Source organism: Malus sylvestris, chromosome 6, assembly GCF_916048215.2.
Source record: "Malus sylvestris chromosome 6, drMalSylv7.2, whole genome shotgun sequence".
Lineage (NCBI taxonomy): Eukaryota > Viridiplantae > Streptophyta > Magnoliopsida > Rosales > Rosaceae > Malus > Malus sylvestris.
The window spans coordinates 23,399,719-23,417,865 of record NC_062265.1 but is presented as its reverse complement, the minus strand read 5'-3'; the positions used below and the strand labels follow the sequence as shown (position 1 = coordinate 23,417,865).

Here is an 18,147-nt window from a genome sequence, read left to right as displayed (position 1 = left end):
TGGGGAAGTTAGTTGTCTGGCAGATAGTGCAACTACGCACACCATTTTGCATGAACGACACTATTTTACTAACTTCATACCCAAGAAAGCTCATTTGACAACTCTCTCAGGCTCATCCAACCTGATTGAAGGATACGGAAAGACACGTATCATGTTGTCTAATGGTACAATCTTGACCATTAAGGAGGCACTCTATTCTCCACGTTCCGGAAGAACGTTGCTGAGTTTTAGAGATATTCGAGATAATAAATATCATCTTGAAACCACTAAAGATCATGGTTCTGAATTTCTTTGTATCACTTCATACGAATATGGCCAGAAGCATATTCACAAGAAGTTGGAACGTCTGCCAAGTGGGTTGTACATCACAACCATTCACAGCATAGAGGCCCACAGTGTGGCCGGCTCGATAATGTTGATGAACTTAATGCCTTCAAGCAATCTCTTCATCATAAATTTGCAATCAAAGACTTGGGAGTTCTCAAATACTTTCTTGGGATTGAGATGGCTACTTCCATTAAAGGCTTGTTCTTAAATCAAAGGAAATATGTGTTGGATCTCCTTGATGAGGCAAAGATGATGGACTCTAAACCTGCTTGTACTCCTTTAGTTAGCAAGCTCAAGTTGGATGTTGAAGGGGAACCTTTAACTAATCTTAGAACCTATCAAAGATTAGTTGGGAAACTCATTTACCTTACTATTACAAGGTCAGACATTGCCTATGCAGTGAGTCTTATTAGTCAATTCATGCACTCTCTTACATCACTTCACTAGGAAATTGTCAAAAGACTACTCAAGTACCTCAAAGGTTAAGTGGGAAGAGGCATTCTCATGAAGAAAAATGGTACAAGTCACATTATGGGCAACACTGATGCTGACTGGGTAGGTGATGCCCTTGATCGCAAATCTACCACAGGGTTTTGCACCTTTGTTGGAGGCAATCTTGTTACATGGAAAAGCAAGAAACAAGCTGTGATAGCTAGGTCAAGTGCCGAAGCTGAGTATCGTGCGATGGCATCCACTGCTTGTGAGCTGATTTGGTTAAAAAGTCTTCTTTCAAACCTTGGTTTCTCAAGCACTCAACCAATGTACTTGCACTATGATAACCAAGTTGTCATGCACATCGCATCGAATTCTGTGTTTCACAAAAGAACGAAACACAATGAAGTGGACTGCCACTATATTCGCTCCCAAATTCAAGCCAAAGTGATCGAAATTGTTTTCACTCGAAGCCATGACCAACTTGCAGATATTTTCACAAAAACCCTAGATTCTACTCAATTTCAAAGGTTGCTATGCAAGCTTGGAATATCAATCAATCCCTTTGATCCAGCTTGAGGGGAAGTGTTGAAAGATGTCACTCAGTGAATAGGATACAAGTTGCATCTACAACTCCAACTACTCACAAGTTGAGTTGCAGCCGCCACTATGCATCCTTTTCCCTAGTTTCAGGGTTTATGTTCACCTATAAACTTGTAACTAGGATTAGTCTTGCTTTATCTTTCTTGTAACTTTAAATTAAGTTTAGCTGGTTTAACTAGTGGTCCATTCAGTGGCATGTTGCTATTGTTTGTCCATTGACTCTCAGCCTTGTTCGGTCTCTCTATAAGAGCCCTCACTTGTAAATGAAACTTATGAATGAATATACAAACAAACCATTTGAACTACAATTCAACAAAGGATATAATTATGCATCGATCCCTTGTACACACGCAAACTGACTATATAAAATACTAACAAGTAACACCATTAAAATTAGCTCGCTACAACTAATTACAATATCTCCACGATATTAAAACAAATCTCTTCTATTGAAGGCCTAGCGTCTGGTTTGGTACTTATACATGCCAAAGCAATTTCCAAAACCTTTGACACTTGCCTCTTCTCTTTGCCTTCCTTCACATAAAACTCAAAGAACTCCAAACCACCTTCTAATTTCATGCTTGCCTTCTTTTCCTTTACGCCCTCTGTCATTTCCAAACCCTTTGGTCCTGCCAATATGTCCAGCAGTATAACCCCAAAATTATAAATGTCACTCTTCTGACTCAGTTCATCAGAGTAGGTGGTATTTTCTTGCTGCCAGCTAGGCGACTTCATCAGCTGCCTTGTGTTGAGAACTTCAACTGGCTCTGCCAATTGGGTGAATCCGTAACCAGACAAGCAGGCTGAGAAGTCGGTATTCACCATGACATTGCAAACCTTAATGTTCCCATGCACGTTCATCTGCATCTTCTTCTCATATGGAGGGTATTGTTCGTGGATGAATCCAATTCCTCGTGCAATTTGAACAATTATGGTGAGCCTTTGGTTCCAGTCCAATGCTGTGTGGCCATGCTGCCTAGCACCTTAATAAATGATCAAATCAAAATTAATCAAATGCCACACGGTGTCACAAAAATGAGACATATAATTGTATATTATATATCAGAGTGACAGTATCATAGTCGTTCCTTAGAAATTTTTAGTTCTAGTGCCAAAGTTCAGAATACGAACCTGATTATGTGGAAAGGTCTTTGGAACGGCGAAATAAATTCTTATTTTATTACCTTCAATATTTAGGATTTATTTTTACAAATATATGAAGAAAGTCCAAGACGACGTAGTTTTAAAACACACACAAATCTGTCACCAAATCGACATGGAATTTAGCTAGCTAGACTCATTCAAATTAATTAAAGATGCTCCTTGATGACTAAGAGCATCTCCAATAAATATGTTAAAAGATAAATGTCAAATGTTAATTTGATTACTGACGTAACAATGTCAAATTTTCTTTTTTTTCCAAATGATAAATCAATTAAAATAAATTTTCAAGATCTATAATTGATGCATTAATGGAACCCACACAATAAAATAATTAAAAATTATTTGATATCACCTTTTCTCATAAGTCAAATTTGACATATGAAAACTTATATATCAATCCACATCAGTTGAAGCTTTTTCTTACTTTCAAATTTAATTACACGACATTTTACTTAGGATTTAACATCTTCTTTAGAGAATGTCTAAAAGCATTGTTTTGGGTATTAATATGTTTAGTACCCAGAAATGATTTTTTTTAAGGTTATAGGAACATTTAATTAATTACTTCGTCGGGAATTACTTCCAAGTGAATACGTAGACTTACCGGCCAGCAAGTCGGCGAGGCTTCCCATGGGTTTATAATCGCAGAGAACAAACTTGATCCTCTTAGCATACAAATATGCAGCGACAGGCACAAGATACTCGCACTTCTGACTCACCCTAGCCAAGTGCTCGATTTTCTTCCCAAACTCACGACTTCCGGAGCTCACTTGCCTAAACCTTTTCACAGCACAAACCCTACCTCCCAACAACACCACCTTCTCAGTCATCGCCAGCCTGCTCTCTCCGATCACACCCACTGAACCCCTCAGCACACCCCTTAGTGTCAGGTGGGCTAGCTCTTCCCCGCACCCCAAACACTTCTTGTCGTGGCCGCAGTGGACAAGTTGAAGGTCGTCCATGAAGCCAACGATGCAGTCTTCATAGTCGGCGAAGGAGCTGGCGCAGCTGTTTAGTTGTTCGTTTTTGGGGCTTCTTCTGGGTTTTTCTGTTAGGGTTAACATATTTTTCTTCAGAGAGGAATGTGAATGTGATGTTTGGTGGAGAATGGCGTGTGGATGGTGGTGGTTTCCTTGTTTGGGTGATTTTGATTTATTATCATGTTTCTTGGTTGTATCAATCCAGCTAACCTTGCTGCTACATTATTGGGCCGTTGGGGTTCATAAAAATCCAAATGTGGAATCTGAAGTTTTGTTCAAACTTTGGCCTGCCAACCAAACCAGCATTAGCATATTCTATTCCGTCTATTAAAAAACTTTGGGTTTCCTCCCTGAAATTCATTTTTTATACCTTCAATGCATATAACTTATTTATTTTATTTTTTTTCAGATTTAAACCCGATGACTATAAAACAAATTTTCTTAATGAGCTCGATATGTTAGATTGCGTAGTTTTTTACATTTTGATTTAACGTGCTATTTTTTCCTTTAAAAATAGATGTTTTATTTTACGTTTTGATATAGACATAGGTATATTACTTTCATGGGGATGTAGACATAAATAATAGGCGTTTGCCAAGCTTTGTTATCGTATAAAGTAATGATAGGGAGACCAAATTTTTTAAACTAAATAATGTGTCACCAATAAAAAAATAAACATGTTAATCAACGCTTAATTAATATTCAATCATCTACAACCACATAATTTAGTTTGCAAATTTGGTTTAAAAAATTTGGTCTCCCTAACATTACTCTAAATTTGATCTCCCTAGCATTACTCTATCGTATATAATGAGCAATCATATTGTAAAAAACAATGTACCATCCTTTTCTTACCACTAAGGATGCGATCATACCAACTCACATGCACCGGATCCCATCAGAACTCCGAAGTTAAGCGAGTTTGGGCGAGAGTAGTACTAGGATGGGTGACCTCCTGGGAAGTCCTCGTGTTGCATCCCCCCCACCTTGCGACTATGGGACAGAGGTTCAGGGCCGAAGGGGTAGAGGAAGACCTAAGAAAACTTTGGAAGAGACTCTAAGAAAAGACTTAGAGTACTTGGATCTAACGAAGGACATGACACAGGACCGAGCACAATGGCGTTCTAAGATTCATGTAGCCGATCCCACTCAGTGACTTGGATTTTCCAAGTCTCCAACCGAGAAGTTTTCCTCACTCAGGAAATTAAGGGAACACTACCTCAACCTACATGCTCCACTCACAAAGCTCCAACAAAAGAAAATTCAAAGAACTTAGAGAAGAAGGCTTTGGTGTATTTAACACAATACGTTGAAATGAAGGAAAGCTTATTTATTGATATCCCCGATAAGCTACAAATATGTACATATACATGAGTCAAAATAAACAAACAAGAGAGAGCCTTCACAAAGGTTGCTTAGGAGAAGTCGCAGCAGTCGGTAGAGCCCCAGAAAGAGAAGGCACCGGAGGGGGATCATTCGGAGCCTCAGTACTGGACAGAACCCTAGAAGGAGGAGGCATCAGAGGTTGATCATTTGGAGCTTCATTACGCGGTACAGCCCCAGAAGACGAAGGCAATAAATGCCTTTGGAACAAACCCACAAATCTCTGATGATCAAGTAAAACCTGACCATCAGATTCCTTCATCTGGTCCAGCTTCCTCTTCATGTTTGTAGCATAGTCATGTGCGAGACGGTGCAACTGTTTATTCTCATGCTTGAGCCCTCTAATCTCCTGTTTGAGACTCATCACTTCAGCCGCCAATGATTCAACTTGGCGGGTTCGAGCAAATAGGCGTTGGGCCATATTAGACACAGAACCTGCACACTGAACACTGAGAGCCAGAGAATCCTTAACAGCTAACTCATCAGATCGTTTGGAAAGTAGTCTGTTATCTTTGGGAGTGAGAAGGTTCCTGGCCACCACCGCAGCGGTCATATCATTCTTCATAACGGAATCCCCAACGGTAAGAGGACCAGTAGGGGAGACGAAGGATGGGCGCCATATGTTGTCTGGAGAAGGCGGGGCTGCCTCTTCAACAAGGTTCAAGTCAAAACGACGGTCGGAGGGGCCAGACATTTTCAAAGGTGTTGAAGAGAGAAGAGGTCGAACAAATCAAGATCTTAGAAGTGTAAGAATGGAGCTTCTACTGGTGGAGATTCAAGTGTGCTTTGGAACTTAATGCCAGCCCCTATAAAAATCTGCACTCGACGGAGCTTCAGAAATCGAAGAGGCGTTTGCTTTCTCAAAAGCTGGGCTGCTCAAAGACCACGAGGGTCGATCTCAGAAATCGAAGAGGCGTCTGCTTTCTCAAAAGTTGGGCTGCTCAAAGACCACGAAGGCCGATCTCAGAAATCGAAGAGGCGCTTGCTTTCTCAAAAGTTGGGCTGCTCAGAGACCACGAGGGCCGATCTCAGAAATCGAAGAGGCACCTACTTTTCCAGCCTTGGCAGCACCTGTCACACGCACACTCAGCTTTGCGGAAATTATGGGCATTCTGTCGAAGACTTCTGGTGAAGTAGAAAGCACATGAGTCTTACTGTTCAATCACCCACTTCCCACACGCAATAGTAGCTCATGTGTATCACAGATAACTTTGCCAAAGTTCTCTGCCAAAGTTGAGCACGTGAAGCTTGCAGCTTCCACTACATCGCTCTGACCAAGACGGGTAAAAGAATAGCAAAGAAACAGCACTAACAAAGTTTAGACACATAAATTTTGAAGGTCTAGCTACCCCATATTATTACCCACAAGGGTAAAGGAACAGTATCACTGCTGGATAATTGGAAAGTCCCTGTGTGTCAACCTCTGTGCTTCGTGGCAAGGTAGACTAGCAAACATGCCCAACCTTTACTCACATTCGAGAAAACACTCCCAACAAGATTGCTTGCTCCAAAATCGACGAGGCACCGTCCTCCGAATCTCGAGAGCCAGACTCCCAACATGACTACTTTCTCAAAAATCGAAGAGAGGGTAAAGGAACAGTACCATTGCTGGATAATTGGAAAGTCCCTGTGTGTCAACCTCTGTGCTTCGTGGCAAGGTAGACTAGCAAACATGCCCAACCTTTACTCACATTCGAGAAAACACTCCCAACAAGATTGCTTGCTCCAAAATCGAAGAGGCACCGCCCTCCGAATCTCGAGAGCCAGACTCCCAACATGATTACCTTCTCAAAAATCGAAGAGACACCGCTCTCCGAATCTCGAGAGCCAGACCCCCAGCAGGATTGCTTTCTCAAAAATCGAAGAGACATCGTTCTCCGAATCTCGAGAGCCAGATCCCTGATAGGATTGCTTGTTCGAAAACCGAAGAGGCAACACTTTCCCAACTACAAGAGCCGGATCTCCTTGGATAAAGCTGTCTGTAATCTTCACACGCAACATCAGCTTTCCACATACCACAGACCACTTTTTCAAAGTGCTCTGACAGGGTAAAGGAATAGCATTACTACTTGTTGTTAAGGAGACTCCTATATATGTCAACCTCCATCCCCAACGGACAGACAGACCTGCAAAAATGCTCAACCCTTCCTCATATATGAGAGGGCACTCTCAACGAAGCCTTTCGAAATATTCAGCTTTCTTTCCCCCCGATAATACCTCTGCAAACAAGTTATACTAGAGCAAGAATATCTCATATCATCAGGGTTAAAAGCAAGAGTATCCCATATCATGCTTTTTCCCTGTCTTTTCCTTTGGCCTTGTTCTTACCTGCAAGACAAGGAGAAAGAGAGCAATCAGTCAGCACTTGGAATCAAGCTTCCAGCCAGGAACTGACTGCCTGAAACTTACTTACCTGGCATTGCTCTCGAGTACTCATCTTCAACATCTTATGCTTCCAGGGAAGATACCGCATCTGCCTGAGGAACAGATAGGGCAAGTGAGAAGGATACAAGGAAGCATGTGGAGACAAGCGTAACAGCACACGTGCCGATACATCCATTACTCTGTCAAAGCAAAAGTATCCCATATCAGTAGGGTCGAACGTACTCTAGATTTGATGGACTTGTTTTGACCCTCAAATTCTTCAGTCGGCCTTATACTCTGGAGGAAACCAGAAAACCCTCCAGCTCAGTTCAAGAATAAGCCTGTGGAAAGTTACTTCTTCAAAAGCAAAAGTATCCCATATCATCTCTTCTCATTTTTCTTCTCTTTATCCTTCATGCTGCCTACAAGATAGGGAGAATGTGAACAATCAGCCGGAGCTCTGATTGCTTACCTTGTCTGTCACCTCTTTCAGCAAATCCCCTAGCTCGGCAACTTGAGGGACTCCTACTACATGGTTTGTATCGCGCTTGACCAAGCCTGAAACTACAAGTAAGCTTCAAGTGAAATTGATACATTACCTTGTGCATCTCCACCAGTTAAAGATACCACCCCTGGATGGAGGAAGAGTACTTCCAGAGAAGATGCCACATCTACCTGTGAGACAGATAAGGCAAGTCAAGACGATACCACATTCCGATACTTAGAAGTTTCGTGATTACGAGATCATTCTCCCACAATATTTCCTAATGTCATTTGTACTAAATCATTCACCTGTACTCACTAAAGGAAAGCTTGAACCTATGTACTTGTGTAAACCCTTCACAATTAATGAGAACTCCTCTATTCCGTAGACGTAGCCAATCTGGGTGAACCACGTACATCTTGTGTTTGCTTTCCTATCTATATCCATTTATATACTTATCCACACTAATGATCGGAGCAATCTAGCGAAGATCACAAAAAGCGACCGTTTTCGCTACCTAGGATATATCGTGCAAGAGAACGGAGAATTAGAGAGATCTCAACCATAGAATAGAAGTTGGATAGATGAAGTGTAAGAGTGCATCCGGCGGGTTGTGTAACCGTCGTAGGCCACTGAAGCTCAAGGGAAAATTTTATAGGACGGCAATAAGGCCAGCGATGGTGTATGGCACAGAATGTTGGGCGGTGAAGCATCAACACGTACACAAAATGGGTGTGGCGGAGACGAGGATGCTTCGTGGGATGTGTGGGCACACAAGAAATGATAAGATTGGAAATGAGGATATTCGAGGTAAAGTAGGAGTGGCCGAAATTGACGGAAAGATGAGAGAAAATCGGTTCCGGTGATTTGGACATGTGCAAAGAAGGCCTACTGACGCTCCGGTTCGAAGATGTGACTACGGGACAGAGGTTCAGGGCCAAAGGGGTAGAGGAAGACCTAGGAAAACTTTGGAAGAGACTCTAAGAAAAGACTTAGAGTACTTGGTTCTAACGGAGGACATGACACAAAACCGAGCGCAATGGTGTTCTAGGATTCATATAGCCGACCCCACTTAGTGGGAAAAGGCTTTGTTGTTGTTGTACTAGCCTATTGCCACACATGTACACATGTGACAATTGGCCTTTGCATGTTAAATTAAATTTTTTACAAAATAAATTAAGAAATTCAAGTTTTTCTATTAATATATTTTTTATTATTATTTTTTTAAATAAATTAGAAGTTAAACATAAACCATCCAATAACGTGGGGTTTTATTATTATTTTTTCTAAATTTTAAAATTTTAAATTCATTCAAAGTGTTTTAAATTTTAAAATTCATTCAAAATTAATATTTATTGAATTATTTTAACTTCTTTTGTAAATTTTAAAATTCTTGAGGTGCAATTTCAAAATTAATTTTTAGGTGCTTCCTTTATATATGCAAATATAGATAAGCACAAAAAACCCACAAAAAAAGCCCACAAAATAAAACAAAACCTAGACATGCAAACCACCAAACCAAACCCAGCGCGCAGCCCACTCATGGAGAGACTTTCCAATATGCTAGAAATACAGTTAAATATACCAAATGTAATAATATAATGGTTAGAAACTTCAAAAATGGATTATGAATTTCCAACTAATTGTATATGACATTTGGGCTACCAGACCGAATTTCGGTACAATAAATATTTTTTCCCCCTCATGAGGCTACACGCCCACCAATGACAAAAAAAAACCTATTAAAGTATCTTCAAATGAGATGTTAAAAAGTTTACATCAGCAATAATAGTAAACAAAGACAACATTAGTGTTTTCCAACTTAAATATCAATTCTTATGTGTCATGATGCGGATTGACAACAAAGGTGATTGCTGTCAAAATTGATAGCAAAGGTGGTTGACAACAACTTCAAATATATTTTTAATGGATATTAATGTTTTTTTTTATCATTTTTATTAATTTTTTTTGTTATAAAAATATTTATTAGAATTATGAAAAGTAAATAATGTAATAAATAATATTTTAATTTGCATATCGGTTGGAAAACAAAATTGTAAAAAAGATCAAACTGCCACATAAGCCTTCAAATTTAAATTTTATGTTTAAAATTTCACATCTCTCTTGGAGATGCTCTTAAGGTGGGTTTTAAGTGTTTTTGTTATGAATAGGATCATTTTTTCTTTTACATGATTAATCTTGCACTTACTAAAATATTGAATTTTGTCTTTGTTATTAAAAAAGTTTATAAAGTGTTTTTCGTCAAAAATTATTTTGTAAGGCCATTTTTATGAGTTTTCTAAACAATCTATTTGTCTTTTTATCTCACGTAATAAAACTCATTAATGACAGGAATTACTTAATTTTCAAAGAATTCCAAATGACAGGAATTACAATTTACAGTAATTAAAACTCATTAATTAATTTCATTGTTTGAATGTTGGATACAGAGAAATTACATAATGAGGGAAATTACAAGGTACATTTTTGGATAATTCCTAGAATTTGTATTTAATACAAGAACACAAACTTAAAAAAGAAAAACGTTAAACTGGTCATATGGTCAAGCTGAATTTTGATAGATCGGTGTCTAAGGACAAGGTGGTTGCAGCTTTTATTCTTAGAAATTGTGACGCTCATGTTGTGGAAGCGGGTGTTTTAAACCTTGACAGGGCCACTGTTACTTTCGATGAAGCTATGGGCTTAAAAGAAGGCCTCAAGTTTGCTCGGTCCAAGGGTTTCCAGAGGGTGGTTGTGGAAAGAGACACCAAAATTGTTATCGAAGCAGTGAAAGGAAGTTGGGAGGTCCCCTGGAAGGTCAATACGTTAATCGAGGATGCCTGGGTATTGCTTGCTCCTTCAGGCAGGTCGAGTGGAACCATATTACCTTGAGGCTAACTTTGTTGCAGATGCTTTGGTCCACATTGGTCCTTTGCTGGAATCTGCACGTGTTTGGGATCACTACTTACCTACTAGTGCTCTTTCTTGCTTTTAACTTTGATTGTATTGGAAACGGTTGTATTCGCAGTTTTCGCTTTAATGTCAATTCTTTTTTGGATAAAATAAAAAATATCCAGTTCACCTTTTCTACAATGTTGCAACCTATTTTTAACCATTTAAAATTCATCTAAAACTATACCAGAAATAGAGATTATATATTTCAATGTAAAAGAATACGGTACAAAAATGCAACAGGGGAGTGAAAGCCCAACTATAGATGAGTGCAATCCTCAATTAGTACTACATCAATGATACAGCCAGAAGAACATAAATAAATAAACTAGGGCTCCCAAATGCCAATGCTTAGTACATAAAGAAACACACACTACAATTTGTAACGATTAACTTCTTAAAAATATTTTACGAAAAATAAGTTTACAATAATATTATAGAGTTGATTGAGGTAGGAAAATCCCAATAAAGCACACTTGTAAATGTCAACAAACTTTCATGACATGCAAGGCTTTTATTCTAACTAATGTTTTACTGAAAAACACTAAAATGAGATATGTAATGAAACCGATTCTATGCGCATCGTGAAGCAAGCAATAATACCATATTATTTTTCTTCTCAATTGAGAGTGTTTTCAACATGAGAAATTGCTTGTTATTTTCAATCGACAAAACACATGCTTTGATTTGTTCTTTTTCATTGAAATCTGGTATCACATTTACTTTCACATACCTTTGTTAGACCACACTTCTTTCTGCACATATAGCTTTGAACAGACGAAGCCATCTTAGCAAGTGATTTTGCAATCACATCTTTATGGGTGGCTGATTTTCTCTTTGTACAAGACACATCAACATAACTTGATTTCTTTTGTTTTGAGTCTTTTGACCATTGGCTGAATTAGGTGAAATCTCATTAATAATTTCATTATCTTCTAAACCTTGCGTATCACCAACCAAATCAATATGATCAAGCTCATTGGAGCAGTCATAACCTCAAAGGCTTCTAAACCTGTTTCAACACCCTCACATGGGGTTTTTTTTTTTTTGCCACACAAATCCACTATGTCATCCTAATTTGGAATGACTTTTTAATGAAATCTTTTAGCACCATCATATGTGTGAAATCTCGTCTCCGGATATCACTATTAGTTTCCATATTTTTTTAAATTTCATGATTTTTTTTATTTCATTAATTTTAGAATTTTAGTTAGTTAGAAAGTTTTATTTTTTCGTAGTGAGTCAATAAAAATTCGCAGACCTTTCGGGATCACTCTTAGTATTTTCGAATAGAGCTCGATTTGCAAAAAAGATTTGAAACAAAAGATAAATAAGCAAGCAATAGCACACATTTCAATTTCAATATATAGAAGGCTCTAGTAAAGCTAGATCACCTTACCATTTTGGGAAATTTTAACCCGCGAGCTAACCCGATATCTTCCTTGACCCACATCTTCAACGCATTTATGGGAAAATTTTTAGGTGACCTTTCCAGCGTGCTACAACGATAAAAACCGTTGTGACCATCACATTCGACTCCTATTAACCCCACAAACAAAACCCACCTAGATATCACCCCGTTTTGCAATCTTTTCTAGCAAGTCAAGCTCGATGGTTTTTTGAGTTCCTAGTCGGCAATCTTGTGTTTACGTTCACCCCAACGCCAACCACCACCATTAATTAACAGCCTATGACACAGAAGGAGATCCATAAGCCTCGATCATCAGTTAGTGCAGTAACAACAGTGCGGCAAGGTGCGAATTTTCCGGCCAACCAAGCATTTTACGATGATTTTTCATTTTCATTGCCTTCCATCCACAACCAAACTATATCGAAGGTATAAAAATTACTATAATCTTCACGAGCTTCATTTTGGTATTATTTGGTTGATTTTGGTATTGATTGAATTCTAGCGAGGTACTGATGTGTGGCTTGAGGACGTAATTGTCTTGTATGTTATTTTTGATGCCCTGAGTCTATTTTTGATATCCATTTGACCAGATTTGACTATTTGAACTTAATTTCATAATTGACTGCCACTTAACCTTTGTAGTAGGCAAAGATCCAACCTCTAGATCGTTATGGAATTGTAATATGTTGTGGTGGGAGTAATGTGTTGCCCTTAGAAATTAACGGATCATAAATTCATTGAATGGATCTTCCAAATTAGACTACTTAGGTTTATGGACCTTAACATGAATCACTTTGTAATCGGCTTGTACAATCTATAATTGGCTTGTACAATCTAAAATCAAGTATTTTATCACTAGAATTGTGAGACGAGACTTGTGATTTATTATAGGCTCTAGTCGTATATGAGCACCTCTATCCTTGGGATAGGGTGCTATAGCGCGGACTCCAGGTGAGTGACTTTAATATATGTGATATGATTATTAACCATGAAATTCTCATGCAAATATACTTAGTGGATATGACATGGATTTATAAAATATGTTTTATACTAAAGTGCTGCTTTTACATCCAGTCATCGATCTATTTTATGAAATGTGTTTTGATCTATATATTTAAAGTGATTGTGAAACAATAGGGCTATTAGAAGACTAATAACCCAATGTTATAGGGATATGTGACATCAAACTATTATCATTTGGATTCCATTGAGTTGGTCTGGAATCTGATTCCTATTTGGTTCTATTGAATTGGTCTAGAAAGAGATTCCTAGAATCCTGTTTGGTTCTGTTAAGTTGGTCCGGAACATTGTATTTCATTGGATTCCATTAGTTAGTTTAGAATTCCACACCCGATTCGTTTCCGTTGAGCTAGTTTGGAACCCTATATTCCTTTAGATTCCATTAAGTTGGTCTAGAATCCCACTTCCTATTCAATTTCGTTGGGTTGGTCTAGAACCTTATATTTTATAGGATTCCATTGAGTTGGCCTGGAATCCCCTTCCTATTAGGTTTCGTTGAGTTGGTCTGGAACTCTACATCCTATAGATTTTGTTGAGTTGGTCTGGATTACACCTCATACTTCGTAATTCTATTGATTTGATCAGGAAATAGATCCTTAGAATCATCAAGTTTCTATGAGTTAGACTAGAATGCTGAATTTTAGGAATTGGAAGCTTGGGAGAGACGATTGTAGCTTTGAAAAAGATGAAGCATAGAAAAGCAATGGGCCCAGATGATATACCGATTAAAGTGTGGAAAGTCTTGGGAGAGACGGGTATAACATGGTTCACAGACTTTTTCAATAGGATTTTGAAAACGAAGAAGATGCCAAATGAGTGGCGAAAGAGCACTTTGGTGCCTATCTATAAGAATAAGGGCGACGTACAAAATTGCATGAACTATAGGGGTATTAAGCTAATGAGTCATACAATGAAGCTCTGGGAGAGAGTCATTGAGCATAGATTGAGGCAAGAGACACGAGTTTTGGACAACCAATTCGGGTTCATGCCAGGGCGCTCAACCATAAAGGCAATCTATCTCTTACGAAGATTGATGGAAAGGTATAAAGATAGAAAAAAGGATTTACACATGGTCTTTATAGATTTGGAAAAAGCGTATGATAGGTTCCCAAGAGACATTCTTTGGAGGATTTTAGAGAAGAAAATAGTACGAGTAGCATATATCCAACCTATAAAGGATGTGTATGATGGAGCAAAGACTGTCGTAAGAGCTCATGAAGGACAAACCGAAAGCTTCCCCATAACTGTAGGGTTACATCAAGGCTCAACCTTAAGTCCTTACCTTTTTGCATTGGTAATGGATGAGTTAACGGGACATATTCAAGATGATATTCCTTGGTGTATGCTTTTCACAGACGGTATAGTGTTGATAGATGAAAGTTAAGAAGGGGTAAATGCGAAGCTTAACCTTTGGAGAGAAGTGTTGGAATCTAAAGGTCTTTGCCTAAGTTGATCAAAGACAGAATATATGGAGTACAAGTTCAGTGCAAATGGAGGCCTAAATGAGTTAAGTGTAAGGATCGGAGATCAGGAAATACCAAAGAGCAACCGTACCTAGGATCTATCTTGCAAAAGAACAGAGAATTAGATGGAGACCTCAACTATAGAATACAAGCTGGATGGATGAAGTGGAAAAGTGCATCCGGTGTGTTGTGTGACCACCGTATGCCACTGAAGCTTAAGGGAAAATTTTATAGGACATCAATAAGGCCGGCGATGCTGTATGGCACAGAATGTTGGGTAGTGAAGCATCAACATGTACATAAAATGGGTGTAGCGGAGATGAGGATGCTTCGTTGGATGTGTGGGCACACGATAAAGGATAAGATTAGCAATGAGGATATTCGAGGTAAAGTAGAAGTAGCCGAAATTGAAGGAAAGATCGGTTACGGTGGTTTGGACATGTGTAAAGAAGGCCTACTGACGCTCCGGTTAGAAGATGCGACTGCGTGATAGAGGTCCAGGGCCAAAGGGGTAGAGGAAGACCTAAGAAAACTTTGGAAGAGACTCTAAGAAAAGACTTAGAGTACTTGGATCTAACTGAAAACATGACACAGAACCAAGCGCAATGGCATTCTAGGATTCATATAGCCGACACCACTTAGTGAGAAACGGCTTTGTTGTTGTTGTTGTTGTTGTTGTTGTTGTTGGAAGCTTGATCGGACTATGTCACGCTAACCTTAGTTTTGTATTTGTGAAAATGAGGAAGAGACCCTGTGCGGTTCAACCTAGGAAAGCTGATGGATGCTTGTGTGATTCCTTTAGGCTTTCTAGTGATTTTGTTTATGGCTTTACAAAGTTTGGTTTTATGAATGATGTTCCTAACTGAGATTGATGCACTTGTTTTATGATCATCACATACGTTGGATTATTGGCACTCACAATAGCTTCACAACTTATCGAAGTTGTTGTCTTGCCCGATGCACCATTCCCACTGTGTAAAGGCAATTGTGTAGGTGGAATGGTTCATTTGCTACGAGGTGCTTCTTCGATAGCAGTGTAGAGATCATGGTGCTTGGATTGACTAGGTACCCTTGTACCTTTCCTCGCATTTCTTTTGGATTATCATTTTTGGGTGCCTACGAGGCATGGTACCCGGGTAAGGGTTATGTGTATTTTGTTGTACAATTGTTATTTATAATTGTGAAAGAGACCCCAGTAGCATACTTTATTTTTGAGTTTCAGTTTCAGGATTCTGTTGTATATCTTGTTAATTTTCCTAGCACTCCTACATCATAGTATCACATGTCGATCCTGGACGTATCTCATAATCAGGGAGTGACAATGTGACTACCATTAAAAAAAAAAAGTTAATAAGCAAATCATAAGTATAAGAGGAATTAAAAGGATATCACACACACACAAAAGAAAAAGAAAAATGAATATATCATACATTCACACTCTTGCTATACATAGTCTTCATCTTCACTTATCATCTTTTTGGTTGCATCCCAAATAACTCCATTTCAACTTAGTATATCACTTATTACTGCATAGAACATTTTCTAAAACTTCACACGATTCTAAACATGATCAGCAGTTATATGAATAATAAATTAAGCACTCAATATGACTGAATCAGAATTATAAAAACTTGTCCTCGACATATGTCAGCCAATTAACACTTTCCTTATCTATATTCCATCTCAAATTATTATTTTCTTCCACTTTATTTTCATTTTCTTAGGTCTCTTTCTTTCTACTTGGCTTTTGTATGCATACATTTTTTCTATCGAATCCGTTCATTGCTTCTAACATAAAAAGTAGATTAATTTAAGATATAAAGTCACGCATCAAAATGGTATTAACATAACAAGAAATAATCTTTAAACCAATAATAAATTAGGAGGGAAACTAGGAAAATTGCTACAAGTTGCCAAACGAGGAAAATTGCTTTATCGTAATAAATTTCCGAGTTTAAAGCAAATTCCAAGTTGTTTTACCGTATTTAAACAGTGTTAAGGAATTTTGAAAGGGAAATACACATTGGCAGCATAAATGTGAATAATGGCATAAGTTGTATTTAAACAGGTCAACTATTGTCTTACGGGGCACTTAATTTCAATTTTCGAATTTTTTTATAGTGGGAATTGTGCTTAAGTACCACTTGAACTTGGAAGCATGCGCACCAATACCATCTGAATTTTCAATTTTAATTTTAACCACCCGAATTCTCTTAACTACTGGAATCTACCACCTAAATTACTTTTCATCCATTTTACCGTTAAAACATATCACATGTCAGTCACGAGGAGGGATATTTTCTCCAATTCATTTTCTAGGGCTCACTAGAATCAATTTGTAGGACAGGTAAAAGGCACTTTTTTGTAGCTGAGTTGGAGTTAGGTCATGAAAAGAAAAGGAGAAGTTGATTTCATGTATAATTTTGGCCAGAGTTGTTGAAGAATTGAAGCGGAAAATAGAAGGCAGCAAACCAGTGGAACAGGTGCACAATTTAGAGATTAGCAAGCAATGAATTACTCGGGAAATGCATCAACAAATAAACCAAGTGCACCAAGAAGCCAACCAAGTCTAAAAGTGCACCAAGAGGCCAACCAAGCTCTAAAAGTGCACTAAGAGGCCAACCAAGCTCAAAGTGCACCAAGAGGCCAACCAAATTCCGAAATTAAAGCAACAACTCAACCAAGCTCTAGCATGCCAATGGAATCACAACCCATTTCTTCTACGATAACCAACAGATATAAGAAATATAGGCTGAAGCTCCTATGAAGAGAGACTTGGAAACCATAGAGGATTTAAGTGCGTGATGTAAATGACTTGTGCTTTAATATAAGCAAGTCCATATAGGGAATGCTTTAGTGTTTTGAGACTTGAATTTGGGCATTATGAGTACTTGTTTGCCAATTGGAGATACCTCAAACTTGAATTCTAAGCTTATTAGAACTTATTTTGGTGTATGCCCTGATTTTCTAGAACTATAGTTGATGAAGTACAAGTTAAACTAGTGTGTGTTTATGTTGTTTACGTAGAAATTATGCAAAAACCCAATCTTTCATTCACGACTATATGTTTTCAAGATTTTTTTGGACCTTAATTTATTTAAATATTCATTTTTCAAACAGTTATATATGGAGGGAACTAAGGCTGTACAAACCCCAAATTTTGGCACCATATTGACTTAGGCAATATTCTTTTGGGTGTGAGTTTTAAAGACAGGTGTTGGACAATTATTGGGCCACCTAATAAGTCAGTAAAAATTTGGTATTGACAACTTACCCAAGTATTATCTTGCTGACTATTTGTTTACTTTTTTTCTCTCTTAAAATACTATGTTGACCCATCACTTCTCTTCCGATCTTTATCTTTGTGCCCCACTTCTTTGTTTACCCATTCCCCCCTCCCTTTTTTTTTTTTTTTTTTCTCTCTTTTGAATTCTTGTATGTATTTTTATTTTCTCTTTTAAGACTCCCACCGTATTTATCTTAAACTCTCACATTATTTATAAATATTGTAATACTTTTTAAAAACAATGTAAATATTGTTTAATGCTTATTTTACGATAATTT

The 18,147-nt window shown here is 38.1% G+C and overlaps 2 protein-coding genes, 1 long non-coding RNA gene, 1 other non-coding gene and 1 pseudogene across 4 annotated transcripts in view; 2 read left to right on the top strand and 3 right to left on the bottom strand.

Annotated features, from left to right (window-relative positions):
• The window catches only part of LOC126627377 (uncharacterized), an 80,006-nt gene that overhangs the window by 57,700 nt on the left and 4,159 nt on the right, over positions 1-18,147 (bottom strand). The window lies entirely within an intron of this gene.
• Positions 1,659-3,651, bottom strand: LOC126627378 (probable inactive receptor kinase At3g08680). Its single transcript, XM_050296852.1, has 2 exons — positions 3,131-3,651; positions 1,659-2,345 (listed from the first exon to the last, which is right to left on the bottom strand). The coding sequence occupies exons 1-2, from the start codon at positions 3,588-3,590 to the stop codon at positions 1,774-1,776; spliced, it is 1,032 nt and encodes a 343-aa protein (XP_050152809.1). The 5' UTR covers positions 3,591-3,651; the 3' UTR covers positions 1,659-1,773.
• LOC126627540 (5S ribosomal RNA) lies at positions 4,368-4,486 on the top strand. The gene has a single exon (XR_007625038.1). It is a non-coding gene; the product is annotated as a 5S ribosomal RNA (ribosomal RNA).
• On the bottom strand, positions 11,263-12,142 carry LOC126625544 (uncharacterized; annotated as a pseudogene).
• On the top strand, positions 12,291-17,659 carry LOC126627384 (uncharacterized). Its single transcript, XR_007624988.1, has 2 exons — positions 12,291-12,526; positions 17,015-17,659. It is a non-coding gene; the product is annotated as an uncharacterized LOC126627384 (long non-coding RNA).